We start from the raw sequence: 27,402 nt of genomic DNA, 5'->3' as shown, positions 1-27,402 counted from the left end.
AGTGCCAACCACTTCAAATGCAAAATTGCGTTTAATCCTCACAACAATCTTAGGAAGCACGTACTATTATTGTCCCCATAACACAGCTGAGGAAACTGAGGCTTAGAGAGGCTAAGCCCACATAGCCTGCCAAGGTAACCCGCTAAGGAGAGCAGAGCCCAGATGGGAGGCAGATCCCCTCTTAGCCCAGCCATGTCCTGCCCAGACACAGGCAGGGGCTGGTGCTGCCCGGTATCCCCTCACCTGCTCAGCTCAGGGCCGGACAGAGTGCCTTGGGGATGTACCTGAAATAAGCATCTGAGTGTAGGGGATGTCAGGGCCACCCACTAAAGTCATACAATGTGAAACCTCGAAGCCATTTTCCAGAAAGTCTACCTCAACCCCCTCCTTTCACATATACGGAAATTCAGATCCAAAGAATCTGACTGGCAGCCCAGGGCTCCTCGCTGGGGCCTCACGCGCAGCCCAGCCCTCCTGAGGATGCTCGGACACTCCTGGCGACCTGTCAGTCCTTAGCTCAGTGCCCACGCAGGCACTCATCGACCCCTCCAGCTCCCAGGGCAAAGGCTCCCGGGCAGAAAAGCGCTGCCATCCCCCGCTGAGTCCCTCCCTCCTGCAAAGCCAGTCGTCCGGCCGGAGCTGGTACTCCCATCCCTGCAGACGCTCGCTCGGGCAAGAGCGGTTTCCTTCCTCCCGCACTCTCCTAGCCTCCACAAATCGTTTTTTGGGCTAGGCGCGCGCGCGCGCGCGCACACACACACAGACACATTTGTAACAGATACAGGGTTAATCAGTACCGGACGCCAATTACTGAGCGCTTCTATGCCAAGTACTGGGCGCGGGGCGGGCGTGGGCGGGGCCGGGGCGGGCGTGGGCGGGGCCGGGGCGGGCGTGGGCGGGGCCGGGGCGGGCGCGCGCCGCGGCGGCGGCCTCATTTCCTCACGCGCGCCGGAAGTGGAGGTTGTCGGCGCGGCGGCGCGCCCGGAGGGTGGGCGGGGAGTTGGTGGCGGCTCCGGCGAGTCGGGCGTCGCCCAGGTGTGCCCGAGGCTGGGGAGGTGACGGCGGGGCGGCGGCCGCCGTCCGCAGGCGGGTGAAGTCGGTGAGTACCCGGGCCATCCGGCCTCGCCTGCCCGCGGCTCTCAGGGCTAGGGCCCCTCCCGTGCGGGCTTTGGGGCGCAGGCCCCGGACTGTGGGTTCCCGTCGCTGTCGGGTCACCTCACGGACGAGCTCTCCTGGGGGCCGTGTCCCCGTGGGTTCGCCGCAAGCCCTCCGGAGTCTGCTCCGGTGTCAGGAAAAGCCGCGGTTTTTCGGAGCCGTTTGACTTGGCTTTTCAGAACTGTGCTGCCGGAGACCGTTGGTTTGCGTGTGTTTTATTTTTATCACTTTTTTTTTTTTTTAAACCAACTCACCGCCATGTCTGCTCCCCTCAGTGGGTAAACTTTGTAGTCAGCTGTTACCGCTTTATTGCGTTAAATTAGTATTCTCTGGCGGCAGCCTTTCTATGCCTGCCAGACGCTAGGCACCTTTAAAAGATGCATATTTGTGTAGGAATTAGTGGCGCCGAGGAGACCACGGGACGGGAAGCCTCTTGCATTTTTAGACTTCTTGAAAATTACACTATTCCTGAGCAACTTGCCGAGGAATAATTTGTAAACGCCATAGTGAAGCTTTTATTTATGATGTTATTCGCAGAATGAAAATTTGATTATAAACCTGAAGCTTTTATCCGTCAGACTACTTTTGAGATTTATATGCGATGTCTGGACATTTAACTATCATTGAAGGTTCTCAGGAGCTGGGCCTTGATTTTTGCTGGAGTTAATGTTGTATTAAAACAGGACTTCGAACGTGGAAGTAGGAATCCAAGTAGTATTTTATGACTGAGGATGTTAACGTTCATTTTGTATTATTATTCTGATACCATTTGTCTAAAGTTGTCTTATTACTTAATGTAAAAAGGATTTGGATATCCACTATTTATGGCTTAGAGAATTTTGACATAAGTAAACACAGTTTTAGTTCTCTCAGTTTGGAAATAACATTTTTTCCTTTAACTTTTTGATTGAGATATAAAATATCTATGAAGTCATCAAGCGCATAAATCTTAGTTGTACACCTCAGTGAATTTTTGTTTTTATTGTGCAACCACCAGCTTTCATATTATACCTGTAGAGCATTTCCGTCATTCCAGGAGTTTCCCCCTGCTTCTTCCAAGTCAGTTATACCCCTGCCCAGCCCCCATCAGTATTCTGATTTCTGTCATCATCTATTAGTTTTGTCTATTTGGGGCTTGATATTAATGGAATCCTACAGTATACTCAGCATATTGATTATGAGATTCTTCCATAATGTTTCATGTATCAGTAGTTCTTTTTTATTGCTGTGTGGTAATCCATTGTATCCTTATATGGCACTCCTCTGTTGGTGGATATTTATGTTTCCAGTTTTTGTATATTATGTATTTTGAAGAATGCTATGAACATTCTTACAAATGTCTTGGTGAACATCTGTGCATTTCTGTCAGCTGTGGAATGGCTAAATCATAAGGTAGGTGGAAAATTACGTTTTAACCATCATGGAGTCTTCCTTTTTAAAAAATACAATTTGTTATTTTAACTTATATAACATTAAAGATTAGTAAAAAGCATAACTATTATGATTTCAAGACTTAAGTGATTCATTACCATATTATTATTATTTACTCCTTGGATTGCACATCTATGACAGCCTTCTACCAGACAGTCATTATTTGTTTAAACTGTCTGTTAGGCAAGTCTGTTAGTTAGAGCTGGTGATGTTCTGTCCCTGAAGCTTGCTGTATAACACTTAGATAAGAACTGTGTTACTCAAGTTAGTGGTTGCTAGGGGAAATGAAACACCAAAAGGATGTGCCTAAAAGCGGATTGAAGAATCATAGGATTGCAAGTCAAAAAACTTACATTGTTGTTGTCATACTGCACAAAGTCCTAGGATAAATGTAAAATTGAATTATAAGGTTAGTTACAAATGTGAATTTACTATAGGAGTACAGTGATTTCCACCTGTACTGAGATACTGATACATTTATAATGGGAACAGACAACAAAAATCACTAAACATTTGTGGGAAATCAGTAGCATGTAAGAAATGGCCCAGACTGAACAGATACAAGGACTGGACCTGAAGCAATGTAGTTCATGTAAGAAAAAGAAAAAAACTTTAAGATAAATGTTAATATGCTTAGATTTCGGAGGGTATCATGCCTACTGAACATATACAGGCTGCCCTGAAAACACGCAATCAGTTCTTGAATATTGAAACACAGAAAGTAGGGAAAAACAGTTAACGTGGAAAATGGATCCAGGAGAGGGCCAGTGTACATCTAATAGGAATTCCAGGAGGGAATAGAAATTAGAAGAGGAGAAATAACCACAGAGATAACAGATCATGAAGGTAGGAGTATCCAGGCAGACTCTTGGGCAGCCTGATTAGACTTCTAATCTGAGACATGGAATGCTGGATGACAGTGTGGAGCAGAGTTTTAAAAGTGCTCGCTGGACGTTTTTTTTTTCCATTGGACATATTTCGAATTCAAAATCTTATCCCTAACCGAACTGTCATTCAAAGTGGGGGCAAAATTAAGTCATTTTCACCCAGAACCACTAGGAATACCTCAGGATGTACTATATCAAATGAAAAATTAATCCAAGAAAAATAGATGTGGATGTGGAATTCAAGAAACAGTGATCAAAGAAAACAATAAAACTTATTTCTTTATTCCAAGTCATTGATAACTATAGCTAAGAAATGTAATGCAATGCAAAGGAAGGATTCATAAACCAGAGTAGGTATAGTTTTCAAGTCTGTAATCTGGAAGAAATATTTAACGTGATTTTAAAGTTGATTGGGAAGGTGGGTAATAGGTAAAGGCATGTTGGAAGGCTTATCCTGAGTATCTATGCTATAGATACTGACTAGTTACATACTGGAATGAATGCTTTAAGGAAATTTGTCCCAGCAGTTCCATTTACAGGGATTTATTCTATAGATGAATTAACATGTGGAAAGTCATGTATATACATATAAGACTATGTCTGCTGAGATGTTAATAGTGTCAGTAGATTTAAAAGGATACACAAGGGACTTCCCTGGTGGCGCAGTGGTTAAGAATCCGCCTGCCAATGCAGGAGATGTGACTTCAATCCCTGGTCCAGGAAGATCCCACATGCCATGGAGCAACTAAGCCCATGCGCCACAACTACTGAGCCTGCGCTCTAGAGCCCGGGAGCCACAACTAATGAGCCCACATGCCAAAACTACTGAAGCCCGTGTGCCTAGAGGCTGTGCTCCGCAACAAGAGAAGCCACCGCAATGAGAAACCTGTGCACCGCAACAAAGAGTAGCCCCCACTCACCGCAACTAGAGAAAGCCCGCCACAGCAACGAAGATCCAACACAGCCAAAAAATAATAATAATAATAAAATAAATAAAAGGATACAGAAAAACTGGAGAGGGGAACTGGGCCTCTGGGATAGAAGGGAGAGGTGTCACTCTATGCCCTTATATCCTGTTTAACCTTTTTATCACGTGTATTTATTTTGTGGAATTTTATAAATATAAAAAATTTTTAGGAGTGTAAAAATTGTAAGGGTTTAGAGCATGGATTGCCAAATCTGGCTGACCACTTGTTTTAGTATGATCTGTGACCTAAGAGTGGCTTTTATATTTTTAAGTGCTTGGGAAAAAAAGAATAATAGTTTGTAACATGAAAATTATATGAAGTTCAGATTTCAGTGTCCATTGGAACACACCTGTGCCATTCTTCTACGCATTTTGTGCTACAAGGCAGAGTTAATTGGTTGTGATATTTGCTTCTTGACCCTTTACCTAAAATGTTTGCTAACCCCCGATTTAGAGGCCAGAAATAGACTTCCATATATATAGGAATTTTGCATATGATTAAAGTGGCATTTCAGATTAGTGTCAAGAGCATGGATTGTTTAATAAGTGGTAAGAATTGACTATCTATTTGAGGAAATACATTTTATAGTAGGAATTCCAGGAGGAATATATAGCCAAAATTCTCAAGCCAAAATTGAGAATACAGGAAAAGCTTCTCAAGCCAAAATTGAGAAGTAATACAGGAAAAGCTTGATAGGTTTAACCATTAACAACAACAAAACAAAACTTTGAGTAATGGGAAATAATACCTAAAACTTATTGAACACTTAATGCTTGTCATGTTTTACTTAATTAATTGTTACAATAATACTCCAAGGTAGGTGCTATAACTGTACCCACTTAACGGGTGAGAAAACTGAAACTTATAGAGATTAAGGAACTTGTCTGTGTTGATGAGTTAGAAAGTGGTCGAGCAGATATGTGCACTTAGGCTATCTGGCTCCCAAGACTATTATACAGACAAAAACTGAAAGAATTATTTGTAATTTGTTAACACCATTGTATAGATATTATCTATGTCAGCACATCTGGATCTACCTCATTCCTTTTAGATAGACATTCTATTGTATAAATGTCTGCAGTTTACTGAACCTTTCCCCTACTGATGGATAAAGTTGCTTTTATTTTTATTTAGCTGTTACATATAACACTAGTAAACATCTTATGCATGTGACTTTATATACTAGTATGAATATTTCTGTAGTTTAGAATCTTAAAAGTGGAATTGCAAATTGTTGCACTAAAGGGCATGTGCATTTAAATCAAATTTGTCCTCCAAAAAATAAGAATGTATGTGTGTGTGCCTGTGTATTTTTAGTTTATCATTCATCAAAGGAATTGTAACATCTTGGAAAGAACCTTGGCCATCCAAGCAAGTGATTTCTTTTTACAGACGAAGCTCAGAAAGGTTAAGTATTATGCTCAAGATTACATAGCTATTAAGTAGCTATGACACTTGACTCTGTTTTTACTGTGCCACAGGCTGCCTTTGGCACAATTTTCTGCTTTATTTATAAAGATATGGGTATTACTCTCATTTGTTTTGCTGAAATCCACGTACCATAAATTTAATTTTCCCTGGAAACACTTGTCAAAACGATCCATCTGATGTTACTTGTTCTTGGCACCCAACACAGTGGCTGTCTTAGTCAGTTTGGGCAGTTATAACAAAGTACCATAGACTGAGTGGCTTATAAACAACAAATATATTTCTCAAGTCTGAGATCAGGGTGCCAGCATAGTTGGGTTCTGGTGAGGATCCTCTTCCAGGTTGTAGACTTCCAACTTCTTGTATCTTCACAAGGCAGAAAGAGGGCTACTTAACTCTCTGGGGTCTCTCTCATAAGGACGCTAATCCCATTCAGAAGGGCTCCACCCTCATGAACTGATTATCTCCCAAAGGCCCTACTCCTAATACTGCCATATTGGGGGTTAGGATTTCAACATATGAATTTGCCAGTGAGGGTGGGGGAATATTCCATTCATTGCAGTGCGTGACATACAGTAGGTACTCAAATATTTGTTGAATGCACGCTGCCTTTTGGTGATCAGTATTTCTAAATATTTACAAAGTATTTATTCAATGACCTTAAAGAATCCATGTATCATTGTAATACTCATCAGTTGCTCAAGAAGTAAAAAGTTCTAATTCCCTCCCTTACATGTGTTTGTACTTCATAATGTTTTAGTTTAGTCTGCTGACAGAGGTTTTGTTTTCCTAATAATTTTTGTGACTTTTTGTTGTTTAAAAAATGAACTCAAAATTATACATTTAGTATTTGAAAACTTTAGAAATCGTTCAGAAAATTTAGGAAGATTATACAGACTAGAACGTTGAAAATAAATAAATTCAGATTCAAATGGGTTGCTTGTATTTTGCAGAAAGCAGTAGGCTGCTCTTATTGCAGAAGTTAGTTTGGCACATTGCAGTGTAAGCATCCTGGAAGTGATTATGAAATGTTTATTGGTAGTTTCATTAAATTATAGAATCAAATGTTTGAGTAGAAACTGGTTAAAGGTCATATTATTTAGGGATCATTACTGTAGAATGAACTATCTTTAATACTCTCTTGTTTTCTCAGAAGCACAAGGCAAATAGAAAAGATGTAACAAGACTTTCAGAGTAATCTGAGTACTACTTTTGTGGGGGCCGGGGCCTGGTGTATGCTTTGTTTTGTTTTTTTAAATCCAGATTTTTAGTCAACGAATCTTCATATTTGTCTTAATGAACAAAATGGAGTTTACTTACAAATGCCTCTTTGGCACTACTAAACAGCTTCACTGAGGTATAATTGACTTACAATAAACTACACATGTTTAAAGTATAAAATTTGGTAATTTGAACATACCATATATACCTGAAATCATCACCACAATCAAAATGATGGACAAATCCATCACTCCCAAAAGTTTCTTTGTGCCCTTTTATAATTCCTTCCTGGTATGACCTTCCCTACCCTCGCCCCATCCCAGGCAACCACTGACTCCTCTGCTTTCTGTCACTACAAATTACCTTATGTTTTCTAGAATTTATATAAATGGAATCATACTCTTTCATTGTACTCCTTTCTTGTTGGGCTTCTATTATTGAGATTCACCCATATTGAAACATGTATCAGTAGTTTATTCCTTTTTATTGATGAGCTGTGTTCCATTGTATGGCTGTATTAGTTTATCCATTCACTTGTTAATGGACATTTGAGTTATTTCTAGTTTTTGGCTGTTTCATATAAAGCTGTTATGAACATTTGTGTACAAGTCTTTGTATGGACATGTGCTTTCATTTCTCTTGGTTAAATATCTAGGAATGGAATGGCTCAATCAAGCGATAGGCTTATATTTAACTTGTTAAGAAACTGTGAAACCATCTCACATTACCACCAGCAGTGTATTAAAGTTCTAGTTCCTCCACATTGTCACCAACATATCAATCTTTTTAATTTTAGCCCGTCTAAGATTAGCCATTGTGGTGTCTCATTTTGGTTTGAATTTGCATTTCCCTGATGGCTAACAGTGTTGAGTATTTTTTTTTCATGTGCTTATTTGAAGTGTTTCTTCAAATCTTTTGCCAATTTTTGATTGTGTTTGTTTTGTTATTGTATTTTGATAGTTTTAAAAATAGATTCTGAATACAAGTCTTTTATCATATATATGCTTTGCCCATATTTTCTCCTGGCCTGTCACTTGTTTTTCCATTCCCTTTATAGTGTTCTTCAAAGAGCACAAATTTTGATGAAGTCCAGTTTATCAGTTATGCTGTTAGTGTCATACCAAAGAAATCTTTGCCTAATTCAAGGTCACAGAGATTTTCTCTTATGCTTCTAGTTTTATATTTTAAGGTTTTCATTTAGATCTATGATTCATTTTGTGATTTTTTAAATTGAAGTACAGTTGACTTAAAGTATTAGTTTCAGGTGTACGACATAATGATTCAATATTTTTATAGGTTATACTACATTTAACGTTATAAAATATTAACTATGTTCCCTGTGCTGTGCATTACATCCTTGTATCTTATTTACTTTAAACCTAGTAGTTCGTACCTCTTAACCCCCTTCCCCTATTATGCCCTTCTCCCCTATAATTCATTTTAAATTATATCGTAGTGCATATGAAGTGGTATCTCATTGTAGTTTTCATTTGCATTTCCCTATTGGTTTATGATGTTGACCATATTTTCACATGCTTATCAGCTTAATCTTTAGAAAAATGTCTATTCATACTTTTTGTTCATTGGGTTATTTATTTTTTTAATATTGAGTTGTAAGAGTTCTTTATATGTTCTAGATGCATCTTATATATTCATCTTATATATTATATATTCTAGATGCATCTTATATATTCTAGATTCATCTTATATATCTTATATGTTCTAGATGCATCTTATATATTCTTATATATTCTATACATAGTTCTTTATATGTTCTAGATGCATCTTATAATTCATCTTATATATTCTTATCAGCTTAATCTTTAGAAAAATGTCTATTCATACTTTTTGTTCATTGGGTTATTTATTTTTTTAATATTGAGTTGTAAGAGTTCTTTATATGTTCTAGATGCATCTTATATATTCTAGATGCATCTTGTATATTCTAGATATATATATTTATATATTTCTATTATATTTCCTAGTAGATATATGGTTTACAAATATTTTCTCCCATCCTTTTCACTTTCTTGATGATACCCTTTACAGCACAAAAGTTTTTAATTTTAATGAAATCTAATTTATATATTTGGTCTTCGGTATTTTGGTGTCATAGATCTAAGAAACCATTGCCTAATCCAGGGTCACGAAGATTTACATTTATGTTTTGTTTATAAGTGTATAGCTTTATAGTTTTAACTCTTACATTTAGATCTTTGACCCATTTTGAGTTAACTTTTGACTATAGGGTGAGGTAGAGATTCAGTTTCATTCTTTTGCTTGTGAGTATCCAGGTATCCTAGCACCGTTTATTGAAAAGACTGTTCTTTTCCCATTAAGTTACCTTGCCACCCTTGTTGAAAATCACTTGACTTAATGTGAAGGTTTATTTCTGGATCCTAAATTCTATCCCATTGATCCATATGTCTAGTCTTATGCTAGCTCCATGCTATCTTGATTACTGTAGCTTTGAAGTAAGTTTTGAAATGGGAAAGTTGAGTCCTCCAATTTTGTTCTTCTTTCTCAGTACTGTTTTGGCTGTTCTGGGTTCCTTGAATTTCCATGAGTTTAGGATAAGCTTGTCAATTTCTGTAAAGCTGGGAATCTGAAGAGGATTGTGTTGAATCTGTAAATCAGTTTTGAGAGTATTGCCATCTTAATAATATCAAGTCTTCCAGTCAGTGAGCATCGGTACCTTTCCACTTATTTAAATCTTTAATTTCTTTTAACAGTGTATTGTAGTTTTCAGAATACAAGTCTTGTACTTCTTTTTTTTTTTTAGTTGAAGTATAGTGGATTTACAGTGTTGTGCTAATTTCTGCTGTACAGCAAAGTGACTCAGTTATACAAACATATACATTCTTTTTTTATATTCTTTTCCATTATGGTTTATCCCAGGAGATTGGATATAGTTCCCTGTGCTATTCAATAGGACCTTGTTGTTTATCCATTCTACATGTAATAGTTTGCATCTACTAACCTCAAACTCTCAGTTCATCCCTCTCCCTCCCCCCTCTCCCGTGGCAACCACAAGTCTGTTCTCTATGTCTGTGAGTCTCTTTCTGTTTTGTAGATAGGTTCAGTTGTGCCGTGTTTTAGATTCCACATATAAGTGATATCATATGGTATTTGTCTCTTTCTGACTTCACTTAGTATGATAATCTCTAGTTGCATTCATGTTGCTGCAAGTGACATTATTTCATTCTATTTTATGGCTGAGTAGTAGTATTCCATTGTATATATGTACCACATCTACTTTATCCATTCATCTGTCGATAGACATTGAGGTTGTTTCCATGTCTTGGCTATTGTGAATAGTGCTGCTATGAACATAGGGGTGCATGTATCTTTTTGAACTGTAGTTTTATCTGGCTGTATGCTCAGGAGTGCGATTGCTGGGTCATATGGTAATTCTGTTTTTAGTTTTCTGAGGAACCTCCATACTGTTTTCCACAGTGGCTGCACCAACTTATATTCCCACCAACAGTGTAGGAGAGTTCCCTTTTCTCCACACCCTCTCCAACATTTGTTATTTGTAGACTTTTTAAAGATGGCCGTTCTGACTGGTGTGAGGTGGTACCTCATTGTAGTTTTGATTTGCGTTTCTCTAATAATTAGCGATGTTGGGCATCTTTTCATGTGCCGGCTGGCCATCTGTATATCTCCTTTGGAGAAATGTCTGCTAAGGTCTTCTGCCCATTTTTCAATTGGGTTGTTTGTTTTTTTGTTGTTGAGTTGTATGAACTGTTTGTATATTTTGGAGGTTAAGCCCTTGTCCGTCGCATCATTTGCAAATATTTTCTCCCAGTCCTCTGTAGGTTGTCTTTTTTGTTTTGTTTGTTTTATGGTTTCCTTTGCTGTGCAAAAACTTGTAAGTTTAATTAGGTCCTGTTTGTTTGTTTTTGTTTTTATTTCTATTGCCTTGGGAGACTGACTTAAGAAAACATTGGTAAGATTTATGTCAGAATGTTTTGCCCATGCTCTCTTCTAGGAGTTTTATGGTGTCATGTCTTATGTTTAAGTCTTTAAGCCATTTTGAGTTTATTTTTGTGCATGGTATGAGGGTGTGTTTTAACTTCATTGGTTTACATGCAGCTGTCCAACTTTCCTAGTACCACTTGCTGAAGAGACTTTTTCCCATTTTATGTTCTTGCCACCTTTGTTGAAGATTAATTGACTGTAGGTGTGTGGGTTTATTTCTGGACTCTCTTTTCTGTTCCATTGCTCCATATGTTGTGTTTTTGTACAAATACCACACTGTTTTGATTATTGTAGCTTTGCAGTATTGTCTGAAGTCTGGGAGAGTTATGCCTCCTGCTTTGTTTTTTTCCTCAGGATTGCTTTGGCAATTCTGGGCCTTTTATGGTTCCATATAAATTTTTGAGCATGGGAAATTTTCTTTTATGGTTCCATATAAATTTTTGAGCATGGGAAGTTTTTCCATTTCTTTGAATCATCTTTAATTTCTTTTATTAATGTTTTATACTTCTCAGAGTTTAAGTCTTTCACCTCCTTGGTCAGGTTTATTCCTAGGTATTTTATTTTTTTTGGTGTGATTTTAAAAGTTTTTTTTTTTTTTTTTTTTTTTTTTTTTTTTACATTCCCTTTCTGGTATCTCATTGTTAGTGTAAAGAAATGCAACCGATTTCTGAATGTTAATCTTGTATCCTGGTACTTTGCTGAATTCATTTATTAGATATAGTAGTTTTTTGTGTGGAGTCCTTATGGCTTTCTATATATAGTATCATGTTATCTGCATATAGTGACAATTTTACCTCTTCCCTTCCAATTTGGATACCTTTTACAGTAAGTCCCCTACATACGAACCTTCAAGTTGTGAGCTTCCAAAGATTCGAGTGTGCGTTCACATGTCTAATCACGTAAGTTAGTTCTGTTTGAGGAGAACTAACTTAGTTTTAGAGGCAGAGGACCTGGACGTAGAACAGTACACAAAGGTTGCAGCAGCCATTCAGAATACAATCCAGTGCTACCGTGTCTTCTATGACAAGAAAAAAAGAGCTACTACCCAGATATCACTGGATCATATTTCCAAGAGGTTAGATAGAATTGAATCCAGCAAGGAACTAGAACCTGTGCCACCAACGTCAGGCATGAGTGAAATTGCAGCTTGCCCTCCATCTCCTATTGCTGATGATCCTTCAACTCTACCATCTCCCACCTCCTCTCCCTCCTCCAGTCAGTAACTCTTCTTGCCTGTTCACTCGATACCAACCCCTATATGCCCACTGTTGTACTACTGTACTTTTCCAGGTACTGTACTGTAAGATTAAAAATGTTTTATTTTTTGTGTTTGTTATGTATTATTTGTGTGAAAAGTATTATAAACCTATTACAGTACAGTACTATATAGATGATTGTGTTAGTTGGGTACCTAGGCTAACTTTGTTGGACTTACGAACAAGTTGGACTTACAAGCATGCTCTCGTAATGGAACTCATTCGTATGTAGTGGACTTACTGTATTTCCTTTTCTTGTCTGATTGCTGTGGCTAGGCCTTCCAATACTATGTTGAATAGAAGTGGTGAGAGTGGGCATCCTTGTCTTGTTCCAGATTTTAGTGGGAAGACATTCGGCATTTCAACATTGAGTATTATATTGGTTGTGCGTTTGTCATAAACGGCTTTTATTATGTGGAGATAGGTTCCCTCTGTACCCGCTTTGGTAAGAGATTTATTGTGAATTGATGTTGAATTTTGTCAAATGCTTTTTCTGCATCTGTTGAGATGATTGTGTGGTTTTTGACTTTTCTTTTGTAATGTGGTGTATTACATTGATTGATTTGCGTGTGTTGACCCATTCTTGTGAACTTGGGATGAATCCCACTTGGTGGTGGTGTATGATCTTTTTTATGTGTTGTTGGATTCAGTTTGCTAATATTTTGTTAAGAATTTTTACATCTATATTTGTCAAAGATATTGGCTTGTAACTTTCTTTTTTGGTGGTATCTTTGTCTGGTTTTGAAATCAGGGTGATGGTGACTTCATAGAATGTCTTTGGGAGTGTTCCCTCCTCTTCAGTCTTGTGGAAGAGTTTGAGAAGGATTGATATATGTTCTTTGTATGTTTGGTGGAATTCGCCTGTGAAGCCATCTGTTCCTGGAGTTTTGTTTGTAGGGAGTTTTTTTAATTACTATTACAGATTCTATTTCACTGCTAGTGATTGGACTGTTCAAATTATCTGTTTCTTCTTGATTCAGTTTTGGTGGGCTGTATGTTTCTAGAAAGTTGTCTGTTTCTTGTAGGCTGTCAAATTTGTTGGCATATACTTGTTCATAGTATTTTCTTATGGCTTTTTATATTTCTGTGGTGTTGGTTGAGATTTCTCCTTTTTCATTTCTTATTTTGTTTATTTGGGTTCTCCCTCTTTTCTTCTTGGTGGTCCTGGCCAGAGGTTTGTCAATTTTGTTTATCCTTTCAAAGAACCAGCTCTTTGTTTTAGTGATATTTTCTTTTTTTTTTTAATCTCTATTTTATTTATTTCCTCCCTGATCTTTATTATTTCCTTCCTTCTGCTGACTTCAGCTTTCATTTGTTCTTCTTTTTCTAATTCTTTTAGGTGGTAGGTTAGGTTGTTTACTTGAGATTTTTCTTGTTTTTTGAGGAAGGCCTGTATCACTGTCAACTTCCCTCTAAGAACTGCTTTTCCTGCATCCCATAGAGTTTGTATGGTATTTTTTATGGTATTCTCAAGGTATTTTTTAATTTCCTTTCTGATTTCCTTGTTGACCCATTGGTTTTTTAGTAGCATGTTGCTTAGTCTCCATGTAATCATTTTTTTCTCATTTCTTTTCCTGTGGTTGATTTCTAGTTTCATGCTGTTGTGGTCAGAGAGGATGCTTGAAATAATTTCTGTACTCTTAAATTCGTTGAGGTTAGTTTTGTGCCCTAGTATGTGGTCAGTCCTAGAGAATGTTCCATGTGCACTTGGAAAAAATGTGTTCTGTTTTTTTTTTCAGATATAATGTCCTGAAAATATCAATTAAGTCTAACTGTTCTGTTGTATCATTTAGGATCTGTGTTGCCTTACTGATTTTCTGTTTAGAAGATCTGTCCATTGATGTGAGTGGGGTGTTAAAGTCTCCTAATATTATTGTATTCCCATCAGTTTCTCCCTTTATGTCTGTTAGTGTTTGTTTTATGTATTTGGATGCTCTTATATTAGGTGCATATATGTTGACCAGCGTAAAATCATCTTCTTGTATTGATCCTTTTATCATTATATAGTTTCTTTCTTTATCTTTCTTTATGGCCTTTGTTTTGAAGTATTTTGTCTGATATGAGTATTGTAACTGTCGCTTTCTTGTCATTTCTGTTTGCATGAAATATCTTTTTCCATCCTCTCACTTTCAGTCTGTGTGTCCTTTTCCCTAAGGTGGGTCTCTTGTAGGCAGCAGCATATTGTAGGCTCTTGTTTTTTTACCCAGTTTGCCACTCTGTCTTTTGATTGGAGCATTCAGTCCATTGACATTTAAGGTAATTATTGATACATATATATTTATTGCCATTTTAAACCTTGTTTTCCAGTTGATTCTATGTTTTTTCTTTGTTCCTTTTTCTTTTTGTGGTTTGATGATTTCCTTTTATTTTATGCTTGTGTTCTTTTTGGTTTTTGTGAATCTGTTGTATGTTTTTGATTTGTGGTTGCCCTGTTTTTCAAGTGTGTTAACCCCTTCCTATATCTGCTTGCTTTAGATGGATAGTCATATAGGTTCTCTTGCTTTAGATTGATAGTCATATAGGTTCTAACACATTCTAAAAAAAAGAATCTACATTTTCTTACTCTCCTTGCCCACATTTTATGATTTTGATGTCCTCTTCTACATCTTCATGTTTATCCTTTTGCTGTTCCTTGTGTTTATCATCGCTTTCACAAATCGGTTTTTTCTTTTTCTTTTTTTTTTTCTTTTTGCTCTGTATACCGGCTAATTTAAGTGATTTACTTTCCAGTTATGATTTCCTCCTTCCTATATCTTCCTACTTCTTTTCTGTTTAGAGAAGACCTTCCAATATTTCTTTTAGGATAGGTTTAGTATTGCTGTATTCTTTTAGTTTTTGCTTATTTGAGAAATTGTTTATTTCTACTTTATTCTAAATGATGACCTTGCTGGGTAGAGTATTCTAGGTTGCAGATTTTTCTCTTTCAAGACTTTGAATGTATTTTGCCACTCCCTTCTGGCTGCACCGTTTCTTTAGAGAAATTAGCTGATAGCCTTATGGGGGTTTCCTTGTAATTAACTCTGTTTTTCTCTTGCTGCCTTTAGAATCCTCTTTTTATCTTTAACTTTTGCCATTTTTATTATAATATGTCTTGGTGTAGGTCTGTTCGGGTTCACCTTGTTTGGGACCCTCTGTGCTTCCTGTATCTGCATATCTGTTTCCTTCTTTAGGTTTGGGAAGTTTTCAGCCATAATTTCTTCAAATACATTTTCAATTCCCTTTTTTCTTTGTTTTCTTTCTGGAATCCCTACTATGTGTAGATTGGCACACTTTATATTATTCCACAGGTCTCTTATATTACTTTCATGTTTTTTTTTTCATTTGGCTTTCTGTCTGTTGTTTTGATTGGGTTATTTCCATTATTCTATCTTCCAGATCACATATTCTTTCTTCTGCATTATTCATTCTGCTGTTTGTTGCCTTTAGCTCAACTTTCATCTCAGCAAATGAATTTTCCAATTTTTCTTGGCTCTTCCTTATAGTTTCTAGTTCCTTTTTACAGTAATCTTCATTTCTGTTGATACCCTTTCTTAATTTCTTCAGTATTTTCATTACCTCCTTTTTATTTTTATTTTACTTATTTTTTTTGCGGTACGCGGGCCTCTCACTGTTGTGGCCTCTCCCGTTGCGGAGCACAGGCTTGGACACGCAGGCTCAGCGGCCATGGCTCACGGGCCCAGCCGCTCCGCGGCATGTGGGATCTTCACGGACCGGGGCACAAACCCGTGTCCCCTGCATCGGCAGGCGGACTCTCAACCACTGCGCCACCAGGGAAGTCCCGATCTTTGTACTTCTTTTTTTTAAATTATTCCTAAGCACTTTTATTCTTTTTGGTGTAAATAAATTGTTCTCATAATTTTATTTTCAGATTATTCATTGCTGGTATATAGAAATGCAGTTGATGTTTGTGTATTGATCTTGTATCCTGAGTTCCTAATTTCTTAGGATTTTCTTTATGCAGGATCACATCATCTGCAAATAGAGATAGTCCTCTTTTTTTTCAATTCAGATGTCTTTTATTTTGTTTTCTTGCCTAATTGCCCTGATTAGAACATCTTTCAATACAATGTTTAATAGAAGTGATGAGAGCAGACATCCTTTTCTTATTCCTGATCTTAGGGGGAAAGCATGCAGTCTTTCACCATTAAATATGAAATTAGCTGTGGGTTTTTTATATATGCCTTTTATCAGGTTGAGGAAGTTGCCTTTTATTCCTCGTTTGTTGGGTGGTTTTATCAGGAAGTGGTGCTGGATTTTGTGAAATGTTTTTTCTGTGTCTATTGATAAAATCATATGGGTTTTGTCCTTTATTCTATTGATGTGGTGTATTGCATTAATTGATTTTCAGATGGTAAATTCACCTTGCATTTTTGGGATAAATCACACTTGGTCATGGTGTTTTGTGTTGATAGATTTAGTGTGCTAACGTTTTGTTGAGGATTTTTGTGTCTATATTCATAAGGAATATTGGTCTGTAGTTTTCTTTTGATACCTTTATCTGGTTTTAGTAGCACAGCAATACTGGCCTTATAGAATGAGTTGGGAGGTATTCCCTCTGTTTTTTGGAAGAGTTTGTGAAGCATTGGTATTCTTATTAATTCTTGGTTGAATTCACTGGTAAAACCGTTTGATTCTGGACTTTTCTTTGTGGGTAGGTTTTGATTACTAATTGAGTCTCATTATAAGTCTATTCATATTTACTATTTCTCCTTGAGTCAGTTACAGTAGTTTGTGTCTTTCTAGGAATTTGTCCATTTCATTCAGTTATATTTGAAAGCAATTTAAATAATAACAGAAATCTTGGGGAATTCCCTGGCGGTCCAGTGGTTAGGACTCAGCACTTTAACTGCCCTGGCCCGGGTTCAGTCCTGGTCTGGGAACTAACATCCCACAAGCTGCGCAGTGTCGCCAAATAAAAAGAAAGACATCTTGTAATTATCCATGTAGTTAACATTTCTGGTTTCTTCATTGCTTTGTGTAGATCCATATTTCCATCTGCTAACATTTTCCTTCTGCCTAAAGGACTTGTAGTGAAGGTCTGATGGTGATGAATTCTTTTAGCTTTTTAATGTCTAAAAAAAAGTTTTTTGTCTTTGTTCTTGAATACTTTTTCTGAATGTAGAATTCTAGGTAGACGTATTTTTCCTTTCAGTTCTTTAAAGACATTGCTCCATTCTCTTTGTTTTTTGTTTTTGTATGATGTGTTTTTTCCCTTTGGCCACTTTTAAGATTTTCTGTTTATCGTAGGATTTGTGCAGTTTGATTATCATGAACTTTGCTTTAGTTTTCTTTGTGGCTTTTGTATTTGGTATTCGTTGAGCTTCTTGGATCTATGTGTTGATAGTTCATCAAATTTGGAAAATTTTCAGCCTTATTTCTTTAAATATTTACCCTAGCCCCCTCCCCCTTGTTTGGAGACTCTAATTACATATATATTAGGCTGCTTGAAGTTGTCACGCAGCTTACCAGGTGCTCTATTCATGTTTTTCATTATTTTTTCCTTCTACATTTTGAATAATTTCTGTTGCTATGTGTTCAATTCATTAATATTTTGTTCTGAAATACCTGCTGTTAATCCCATTCAGTATATTTTTCATCTCAGAAATTGATGTTTTCATCTCCTTAGTTCAATTTGTATCTTTTTTTAATGTTGTCTGTGTGTCTCCCTATTTTTTTGAACATGATTATCTTTTTAAATACAGTTATAATTTTTAATGTCCTTTTCTGTGAATTCCAGCATCTCTGTCACTTCTAGGTCAGTTTCAATCATTAATTTTTTCATTATGGGTTGTGTTTTTCTTTTTCTTTGTATGCCTGATCATTTTTGTTTGGAGGGCAAACATTTTGAATTTTATTTTACTGGATGCTGGATATTTTTATATTCCTATAAATATTTGTGAGGCTTGTTGTACAGTTATATGGAAACAATTTGATCCTTTCAGGCCTTGCTTTTAAGGTTTGTTGGCAGGATCAGGCCCGTATTTAGTCTAGAGCTAATTATTTCCCACTACTGAGGCAAGACCTTTTTGAGTACTCTACCCAATGCCCCATGAATTTTGAGGTTTTCCAGTTTGTCTGGTGGGAACAGTCACTATTCTTGGCCCTGTTTGAATGCTGAGTTCTGTGTCTTCTAATTTTTTGTGTGCTTCTGTCCTTAGCCTCAGTTAGTTTCTTCATATGCCTGCCCTTATTAGTGCTCTGCTGCACACCCAAAGGGTGTCCTCTTGAGATCTCTGGAGTTCTCTCCCTGTCCAGCTCTCTCCTCTGGTACTATATCCTTTGAACCTAGCTGCCTTGGTCTCCTCAGACTGTCAGCTCCACCTCAACAACTCAGGGAGTTACCTGGGCTCTACTTAGGAGGGGACTCCCTGTGCTATGGCTTGGAAACTACGGCAGAAAGCTGTGCAATCACTTGTTTTTTGTTCCTCCAAGGATCAGTGTGCTGTATTACCTAATGTTCAGTATCTTGAAAATCATTGTTTCGTATACTGGTTTTTTTTTTAATTGATTTTGTTTGTTTTTAGTTGTTTCCAGTGTGAGAGTGAATCTGGTCCATGTTACTTGATCTTGGCTATAAGAGGAAGTCTCTTTAGTCTGTTTTAGAGTGTAAAATTGGTGGCTCCTAACGTTTCTTTCTACTCTGAGCTCTTTGATTTTGTTTTACATATCTTTGACAGCGCAGTTTCCCATTTCCACAGTATCCCATTCTCTCCTCAGAACACTTAACTATCTGCTGTTGGCGCTTCGAAGGTTGCTTGGTATTAACTCTGGGTTGTGAATGAACCTGGTTTATCATACAGACAGACTACATAGAATGATGGCAGTCAAGGTGTAACAGGCAGAAAATGGGTGTGTTCTCTAATACTATTCTTAACATATTTAGAGTTGTCATAATCTAGTTTTTTAGGATGTTGTTAAAGAGTTCCCTTCAGGGAACATAAAGGCAAATATGACTTTAATTGGAATCTTTTATGTTTAACAACCACAGAGCTGTGCAACTAACATTTATATTCTAAAATAATTACAGGGACTTCCCTGGAGGTCCAGTGGTTAAAACTTCACCTTCCAGTGCAGGGGGTGCGGGTTTGATCCCTGGTCGGGAAGCTAAGATCCCACATGCCTCATGGCCAAAAAACATAAAACAAAAGCAATATTGTAACAAATCCAATAAAGAGTTTAAAAATGGTCCACATCAAAAAAATCTTTAAAGTAATTACAGCGACTTTTCTTTCATTTCAGTGGATAATATTTAACCGTAAGATATTCAGCTGTAAGGTAAGCATGTAAGATATCTCAGACCTGTATTTTGCTTAAAGGAGGGAGAAAGAAGACCTTGGCTTTAATGTTGCCACTTAATAGTTATATAACCTTATTTAAATCTTTTCATTTCTGAACCTATTTTTCCTATACAAAAGAAGATACTAGCAACACTATTCTGAAAGGATGACATGGGAAATGTATAAAAATACCTTATAAATCAGTATTTTTCAAGATTTTTGGATCACAACCCACTTATAAATACATTTTATGTGGCTAGCTCATGCATATGTGTGTGTGTGTATTTGCAACACAGAATTTACTACTATATGTGATATGCACCAGTATTTCCTGTTCTAGTTCACTGAAAAGTAAACCTTTGGTAGTGACCCATTAATGGGTGATATCTCACAGTTTAAAATACATTGTCTATATAAAGAAAAAAAACATGAGGTACCATATTAATATAAGGTTGACATACTTAGCTTATATGCTGTTAGTTCTGTTATCAAGTTCAAATATAGTATAGTTAAATATATATAACTTTATTAACTTATTCAAGATTATGTTCTCATATTTTTAGTTTTAATCTTTCTTTTCCCTATAAACGGGCTAGTAATAACTTATAGTTAAGAGATACCTCTGAGTTTTAACTTTTAAACAATGAAGTTTAAGTGGTTTCTTATGCTAAGAATTACAGTTCTGAGACATGTTAAAGTCCTAGAACTAATACTGGCTTTGTTTTTTACTTAGTTTTCTTGATACGGTACCAATATTTTTTTCCTATTTTTTCCTATATCACTTAAAATAAATAAGATTTATAAGCAGTAAAACAGATGCCATCATAGTAAAACTTGTGAATTAAAATTTTAAGGATACTTGGTTATCTTTTGGTTAATTAAAATAATAAATGGCTAAGGGTAGTTAAGTCCATTGTTTGTGATCCACTAGCCAAAAGAAGTTTGAATCTATCCTACATTTTGTATAAATATGTGCCACAAAGAACACACGTTGCAGCATTTTTCACAGAAGGCATCCAGGCTTTCCTAATCACCAAGAAACTGACGAGGGCTGATGTTCTCTAGTGACCTTCTTCCATAGGTTCTGCTGCACTGGTAGAAACCAATTCTGTTAAAAGCAGGCTTAGTATCACATATTCTTCTTGACAAACCCTTCATTAGAATAGAAGTTCTCTCTGCAGTGGAGGCCTTCCCTGCTTCCTGTCTCCTAGGTTTAACCTTCTCTATTTATAGAATTAAGAATCCTTAGTTTAGAAAGAAACATGGAAGAGCTCACATAGCTGGTTGTGGTATGAGGGATAGCATGTAATTTTGTAAATTTATAAACGGTTCTTGGATTTTGTTTCCCTATAGATAAATATGTTCCTGTTTTTCTTTATATAGACTCCAAACTTTTCAGAGCTGTAGGAAATCTGTTGCTGTGTAATACACTGGAAAGAATTATGTGATCTAATGCTCAAATAATCTACTGGAGGACTTTGGATGTAAAACTGTTTCTTAATGTGTTTTCCAGATGTCTGTGACCTTTTGAAATTGCTTTTCCTCCCAACTTAATTTTAAGGCTCTTAGATTGACTGAGTTGAGCTATAGAAATTAATGAAGTAGAATGCTTGAATTGAATAAACTGGAAGAAAATATCTCTCTCTAGAAAGCCATTATCAACATAACAAAAACATTTTATAGAAACTCAGCTCCCAAATGGTGATATGTTATAGGTGGGAAATGGCGAGTTAATTGAAATATTATGTCAATAAAGAGTTATACATGATGTAATTTTCAAATAGTTAGGGACCAATAGAATCTATCTATTGTAACACAAACTATGCTAAACGTAAGTTTAATGTTTCTTTGATTCATTCAGGTTATGGATGTGTAGACATTATGGTTGAAAATATTACATGTGATATTTTAGTGTTTCATAAGGTATTTTTCTTAGTACTTTCTCCCAGCATTTACTGAATATTCTATATTGTATTAGTGCCTCTCCTGGTGCTCTGCCTATGGTAGTCACATAGCTAAGTTTACTGAAGCTGTCAACAGTGTGATATACTTAAAGAAACAAAATTCTGATTGATTCTGATCTGTTTCTTTCAGAAAAATCACCACCCGTGTCATGGATTTTATCTGATTATGTAGATCAGATTTCCTTATTCTGGATATCATGGTAACAATATAGGAAATATGCATTATTTCTGCAAGTAGAATTCACTGCTGAAGGAAGAAATTTTTTAAGATACAGCCAAATTCATTTTGTTACCTTTTATGGAAATCCTGATTTTGTTTTTACTTTTTTATAACCTTTCGCAAAAGGTATGAACAAGCAAAGAGCACATCTCATTAGGCAAGTCCACATTAATAAGAATGCCTAGAAGAGGATTGATTCTTCAGACCCGGACCCACTGGCTACTGTTGGGTCTCGCTTTACTCTGCAGTTTAATATTATTTTTGTACCTTCTGGAATGTGCCCCCCAGACTGATGGAAATGCATCTCTTCCCGGTATCGTTGGGGAAAATTATGGTAAAGAGTATTATCAAGCCCTCCTACAGGAGCAGGAAGAACATTATCAAACCAGAGCAACCAGTCTGAAACGCCAGATTGCCCAATTAAAACAAGAATTGCAAGAAATGAGTGAGAAGATGAGATCACTGCAAGAGAGAAAGAATGTAGGGGCTAATGGCATAGGCTATCAAGGCAACAAAGAGCAAGCACCTAGTGATCTTTTAGAGTTTCTTCATTCACAAATTGACAAAGCTGAAGTTAGCATAGGAGCCAAACTACCTAGTGAGTATGGAGTCATTCCCTTTGAAAGTTTTACCTTAATGAAAGTATTCCAGTTGGAAATGGGTCTCACTCGCCATCCTGAGGAAAAACCAGTTAGAAAAGATAAGCGAGATGAATTGATAGAAGTTATTGAAGCTGGCTTGGAGGTCATTAATAATCCTGATGAAGACGATGAACAGGAAGATGAGGATGGTCCCCTTGGAGAAAAACTGGTATTTAATGAAAATGACTTCATAGAAGGTAATGTGAAAACAGTGTCGGTCCATAGTTACGTTAGTATGACAAAATTCTGTTATTGTATGCTGGTAATATGTCAGTCATTATCCACAGTATTAAAACATTTAAATTTTTACCCACTAAATTCCACCAAGAATTTGAAGTGGCTTTTTTAGAAAAAGTTATAATGTGATCATGATAAAATAGAAAATAAGGAGCAGGGAAATAGAATAAATCTAAGTTTATATAGCAAAATACTCCCCAAGTTGAAGGGCTCTTAGGATTGTATATGTATTTGCACGTATATGTATTTGCATTCATGTCTTAACTGGTCTTGACGTTTGTTTTTTATATTTTTTAAAATATGTGAACTAAGGCTCAAGATTTGAAAACCATTTGCTAAAGGAAAGAAAAAGAACCTGATTTAGATTAGTGATTGTTCTATATTTTGAGTGGAGGAGAAACACATGTCAGAACATCAAGAGGCATACATAGTTTTGAAAAGCATATTTGGCATTTGGAAAAGTAAAGAAATAAACCTATTTTCCTAATACAGGCTGCAGAAAGGGCATAGGATCTTTATATGTCAAAATGGGACGTGACTCAAAAGTTGAGGAACACTTGTATAAATTTAAGAAATTTGTTGATTAATATAAACAGGAATAATTATAAATCCCAACCCATCTCCATCTTAATAACCCCTGCTAGATATTTAATTGTAGACTTAAAACCATTTTGGATACAAATATGTCTTGAAAGATCTCTTTGCTCGATTCTGTAAACAGTATACCACGTGTAGTGTTTTTTTTTTTTGACCCTAAATCATCATGGGTATCACTTGCTGTAATATAATATAATACCTTGAGCCTTTGGAGGCCATCAGGGAGGGCCTTGTGCTTTTCTGTGGCATTTACTGTCTTCTCCCTATAGCCACTTCTTTTCCCCTGTCACTTCCTGCAATTTTTGATGGGTTGTTTCTTTCAAAACGCTTGTAATTTTTCTGAAAGCTCAGCTTTTTGTCTTTTCACTGTGTATGTTTGTAGCTTATGGCAGAATTGAAAGCTGCAGAGGAAATAATATAACTAAGATATGTAAAATGTCTTCATGTCTGCCTAAAAAGGAAGGAACCTATGCCAGTTTTATATTCCGCAGCTTCTGCTTTTCTTATAACTCTCCTCGGATTCTGTCACTTACAGGATTTTTCTCTGCATGGAACACATTTTGTCCCTTGCTTTTCCTCCACTGTGCTGCTTCCCTCATCAAAAAAATAATTACTGACAATGATTTAGTAACTCCTGTTTCTCTACCAGACTTCAGCTTCGATGTCACTTCTTCTTCGAGGTGATCTCCAACCTGCAAGTTTAAGACAGCAGTACTTCTTCTACCCTGTGTCCCATCTCACAGCACTTGTCATAGTATATGGCATTTCCCACTTCCTGATTTGTAGTTCCTGATACACTGTAAGCCTCAGGAGGAGTGGGACCAGTCAATCTGGTTTACCATTTTATTTCCAGATATTGACTGACTCACACATCTATAGGTCTAACCTCTCCCCTGAGTGTCACACTTAAAAACCAGATTGCCCAATAGACTTCATACTTTATTCCCAAAGGTGTCTCATATCACCATGTTTAAATTTATACTGATTTTTCTTTGTCTGACTTCATTCTATCCAGAGTCTTGTGTGTTTGCATGTGTATATCACTATATTGTTATTTCTTTATTTTTCTGTCTTCCTCACTAGACTGACCCTTCCAAAAAACTGGGACCATGTAGCCTTCTTTATACCATCAGTGCCTGACACAAATGCACTCAATTCATTTTTGTTAAGCTGAACCAAGTAATAGATGATTTGACTGTCAGGTCTAGAATTTAATATTGCTAGAAGTAATTTCTTTATTTTCATCATTTGGTTTCTGTGTTGATAGGCTCTGCTATTAAAGTCATATATGAAAAGGAATCATTGTCATTTGGAGCATATTTTATGGGTTGAATAATATAGCAGAGTGGTGAACATTTTTTTAACCTCTCCTTTTAAAGAAACAGTTGTTGACTATACTATGGGGATGACATTTTCACAAATATATAAAAACCCTACAAGTTTGGTATCACACTTTTGATCTTTGAGTAAAATCAATAGTCATATTGAACTTGTAAACTTTGACATGGAGACATCTTTGTTCCTAACTCTTTCCTTTAGGTTATTATCGCACTGAGAGAGATAAGGGCACACTGTATGAACTCTTTTTTAAGAAAGCAGACCTTACGGAATATAGACACGTGACTCTCTTCCGCCCTTTTGGACCTCTCATGAAAGTGAAGAGCGAGATGATTGACATTACTAGATCAATTATTAATATCATTGTGCCGCTTGCTGAAAGAACTGAAGCATTTGCACAGTTTATGCAGAACTTCAGGTAACTCCCGGGGCTTAGTGATTTGACTGAGCACTCCTAAAAAAAAAAAAGCACATTTCATGCCATTTTATTTAATTTACCTTCACTGAGTATGATTACTTAGAATTACAGAACGATTTTTTTGGCTTTAGGGAACTTTATGTTTTGATATTCCCTTTTTTCTTAAGGCATGTATAGTATATTGTGTTACTGACAACTTGAACTGTGAAGTAAATTGAGGGTGACAACTATTAGAAACTAAATTTGATTACCTTTATAATTGTGTTTGAATTCATTTTAGGACAAGTTGAATTTTTAAAAATAAAGTTATTGACGTGTAACTTACATACAATAAAATCGACATATTCCAAAGATAGAGGTTTCATGACTTTTGACAAATGTATACACCCATGTAACTGCCTCTCCAGTTAAGATATAGAGCATTACTATCTCCCCAGAAAATTCCCTGAGAACAATTTGAATTTCAAAATTGAAAGAAATTTTAGAAATACAAATATTCAAGTAAACGTGGGAGAATGTTTTTCCGTCTTGGGAAGCAGAGACTGTAGCAGTTTTTAAAAGAATTTTTTTCTTTTTCTTAATCATTAAATTTGGATATTTTTAAATGCTGAAGTGTTAAAAAGTTAACAACTACATATTAGGGTAACGATTTGAGGAAAGTTTTACTTTTTTGTTTTAATTGAACAATTGCCATGTTTTTAATACTTTAATATGATAGTTTTAATTCTTTGTAGTCCCAATCTTTGTTCTCATTGAAGTTGTTGGATGTAAAAGTTAACACAGTTCTGTTGCAGAATATCTAGAAGTCATGCTTCCAAATGAGTTTTACGTTTTTGAAATTGCTCGCTTGAGATCTGATTTCCTAAAGCATTTTTTAATTGCCTTTTTTGGAATTACCTTCAGATGCTACATTATTCTTTACAGTTACTAATCTCAATCATGACAAATATTTACTCCTTGATGATAAGTATAATTTCTCTAATTAGCCAATCTGAAGACAAAGTAACTCTTGACCCCAAACTTGAGTTATTTATTTATTTGGTTTTGAACTGATTGAACTTATTTCCTTGAGTAGCTTATAATTTGCTTCTGAAGGCAATACCAAAGCAAAAGTTCCAAAAATGTTTTGAAATATGGCAAAATTCAGCAATATTGCCAGTTTTATATTTACTTAAAGCTTTGTGTGATTTCATTCTAAATGAGTAATGCTTCATTTGTTTTCTTGTTAAAGCTTCATGTGATTGCTTTCTGAATGAAAGTAGTGCCTTGTATATTTTCCTGAATGAACTCTATTTTTCAATTCTGTTAGGGATGTATGTATTCATCAGGACAAGAGAATTCATCTCACAGTGGTGTATTTTGGTAAAGAAGGACTATCTAAAGTCAAGTCTATCCTAGAATCTGTCACAAGGTTGGTGAGCCATGTCCACATTGAAGTCCTTTATATATAATAATAGAAGAATGAGAATTTCAGATACTTAATGGATAATTTTGAATAGCTGCCATTAAAAGTTGGCTGAGCATGTGAGTGGTGGTGCTAGTAAGTTCCTCATTTCACCCCTAAGTTCACTCTAAATGACTCATCTTCCCTTAACCTCTTAGACAGTGTGGCATGATTAGGGTGCTCTCACTCTGCGGCCCACTCACCTTGTATATATTTGCCTCCATTTATTCTTCCATTTCCTTCGTTTTGAACTCTTTCCCTTTTTCTAAATCTAATCCCTTCACTTGGATATCATCTCCTGAGCTTGTCTCTCTTGCTTGCCACTTTTCTTTCCTTCCATTTTCCTAAGTTCCTTCTCACCCTGCAAATGATGCTTAGGTCTCCCCTATCCTTAAGAGACCCCCGCCTGACTCTAGAGTACCCAGTAACTGCTATTAGGTTTCTGTCCTTTCACATCTGAACCTCACAAAACAGTAGCTATCTAACCAAGCAACTCATATAGTACCTGGCACACAGTAGGTGCTCAGAGGTTTGAATGAATGAATTAGTAATTCCTTAATACTCCATTATTAATTCTGTAGCTTCTCAGCCTTTTCATCTCTAAGTTATGGGCCTAGAGTTATGACCTAACTGCCAAATTCAGCCTTTTCTCTGTCATCCTCTTTGCTTTCTTACATTTGATACCTAACCAGTACTTCCTTCTTGAACCTCTCCTCTGATGTTTGTAAAATGTAAATATTTTGTAAATGTAGATATGTTATAATGTAAGATATAGGTTGATTGACTTTTCTGACCACATCAACTCTGTATCCTTTACTTGCTTCTTTACCTTTCTGCTAGTTGTGGCCATTCCCTAAGAGTCCAGCTTTGGCCGGCCATTCTTCTCGAATCGTTCAACTAACATTCATTGAGTCCCACCGACTATGTTCCAGGTACACT

The 27,402-nt window shown here is 36.5% G+C and overlaps 1 protein-coding gene across 7 annotated transcripts in view; it reads left to right on the top strand.

Moving 5' to 3' along the window:
• Positions 1-983: 983 nt before the first annotated feature.
• The window catches only part of CSGALNACT2 (chondroitin sulfate N-acetylgalactosaminyltransferase 2), a 50,316-nt gene continuing 23,897 nt past the window's right edge, over positions 984-27,402 (top strand). For 4 of the 7 annotated variants that reach the window (XR_013824396.1, XM_079900986.1, XM_079900987.1 and 1 more), the window contains exons 1-5: positions 984-1,099; positions 21,699-22,626; positions 24,803-25,019; positions 26,329-26,430; positions 27,304-27,395. Coding sequence is in view for 6 of the 7 variants with exons in the window: in XM_079900986.1 (XP_079757112.1) it covers positions 21,966-22,626; positions 24,803-25,019; positions 26,329-26,430; positions 27,304-27,364 (1,041 nt within the window). In the remaining variant the exon portion in view is untranslated. The remainder of the gene's footprint in view (positions 1,100-21,698; positions 22,627-24,802; positions 25,020-26,328; positions 26,431-27,303; positions 27,396-27,402) is intronic. The other 3 variants (XM_079900982.1, XM_079900984.1, XM_079900983.1) reach the window with 2 other exon arrangements.

The sequence above is a fragment of the Stenella coeruleoalba genome, assembly GCF_951394435.1.
Source record: "Stenella coeruleoalba genome assembly, chromosome: 16".
NCBI classification, from domain to species: Eukaryota; Metazoa; Chordata; class Mammalia; order Artiodactyla; family Delphinidae; genus Stenella; species Stenella coeruleoalba.
This window is presented reverse-complemented; position numbering and strand designations above follow the sequence as displayed.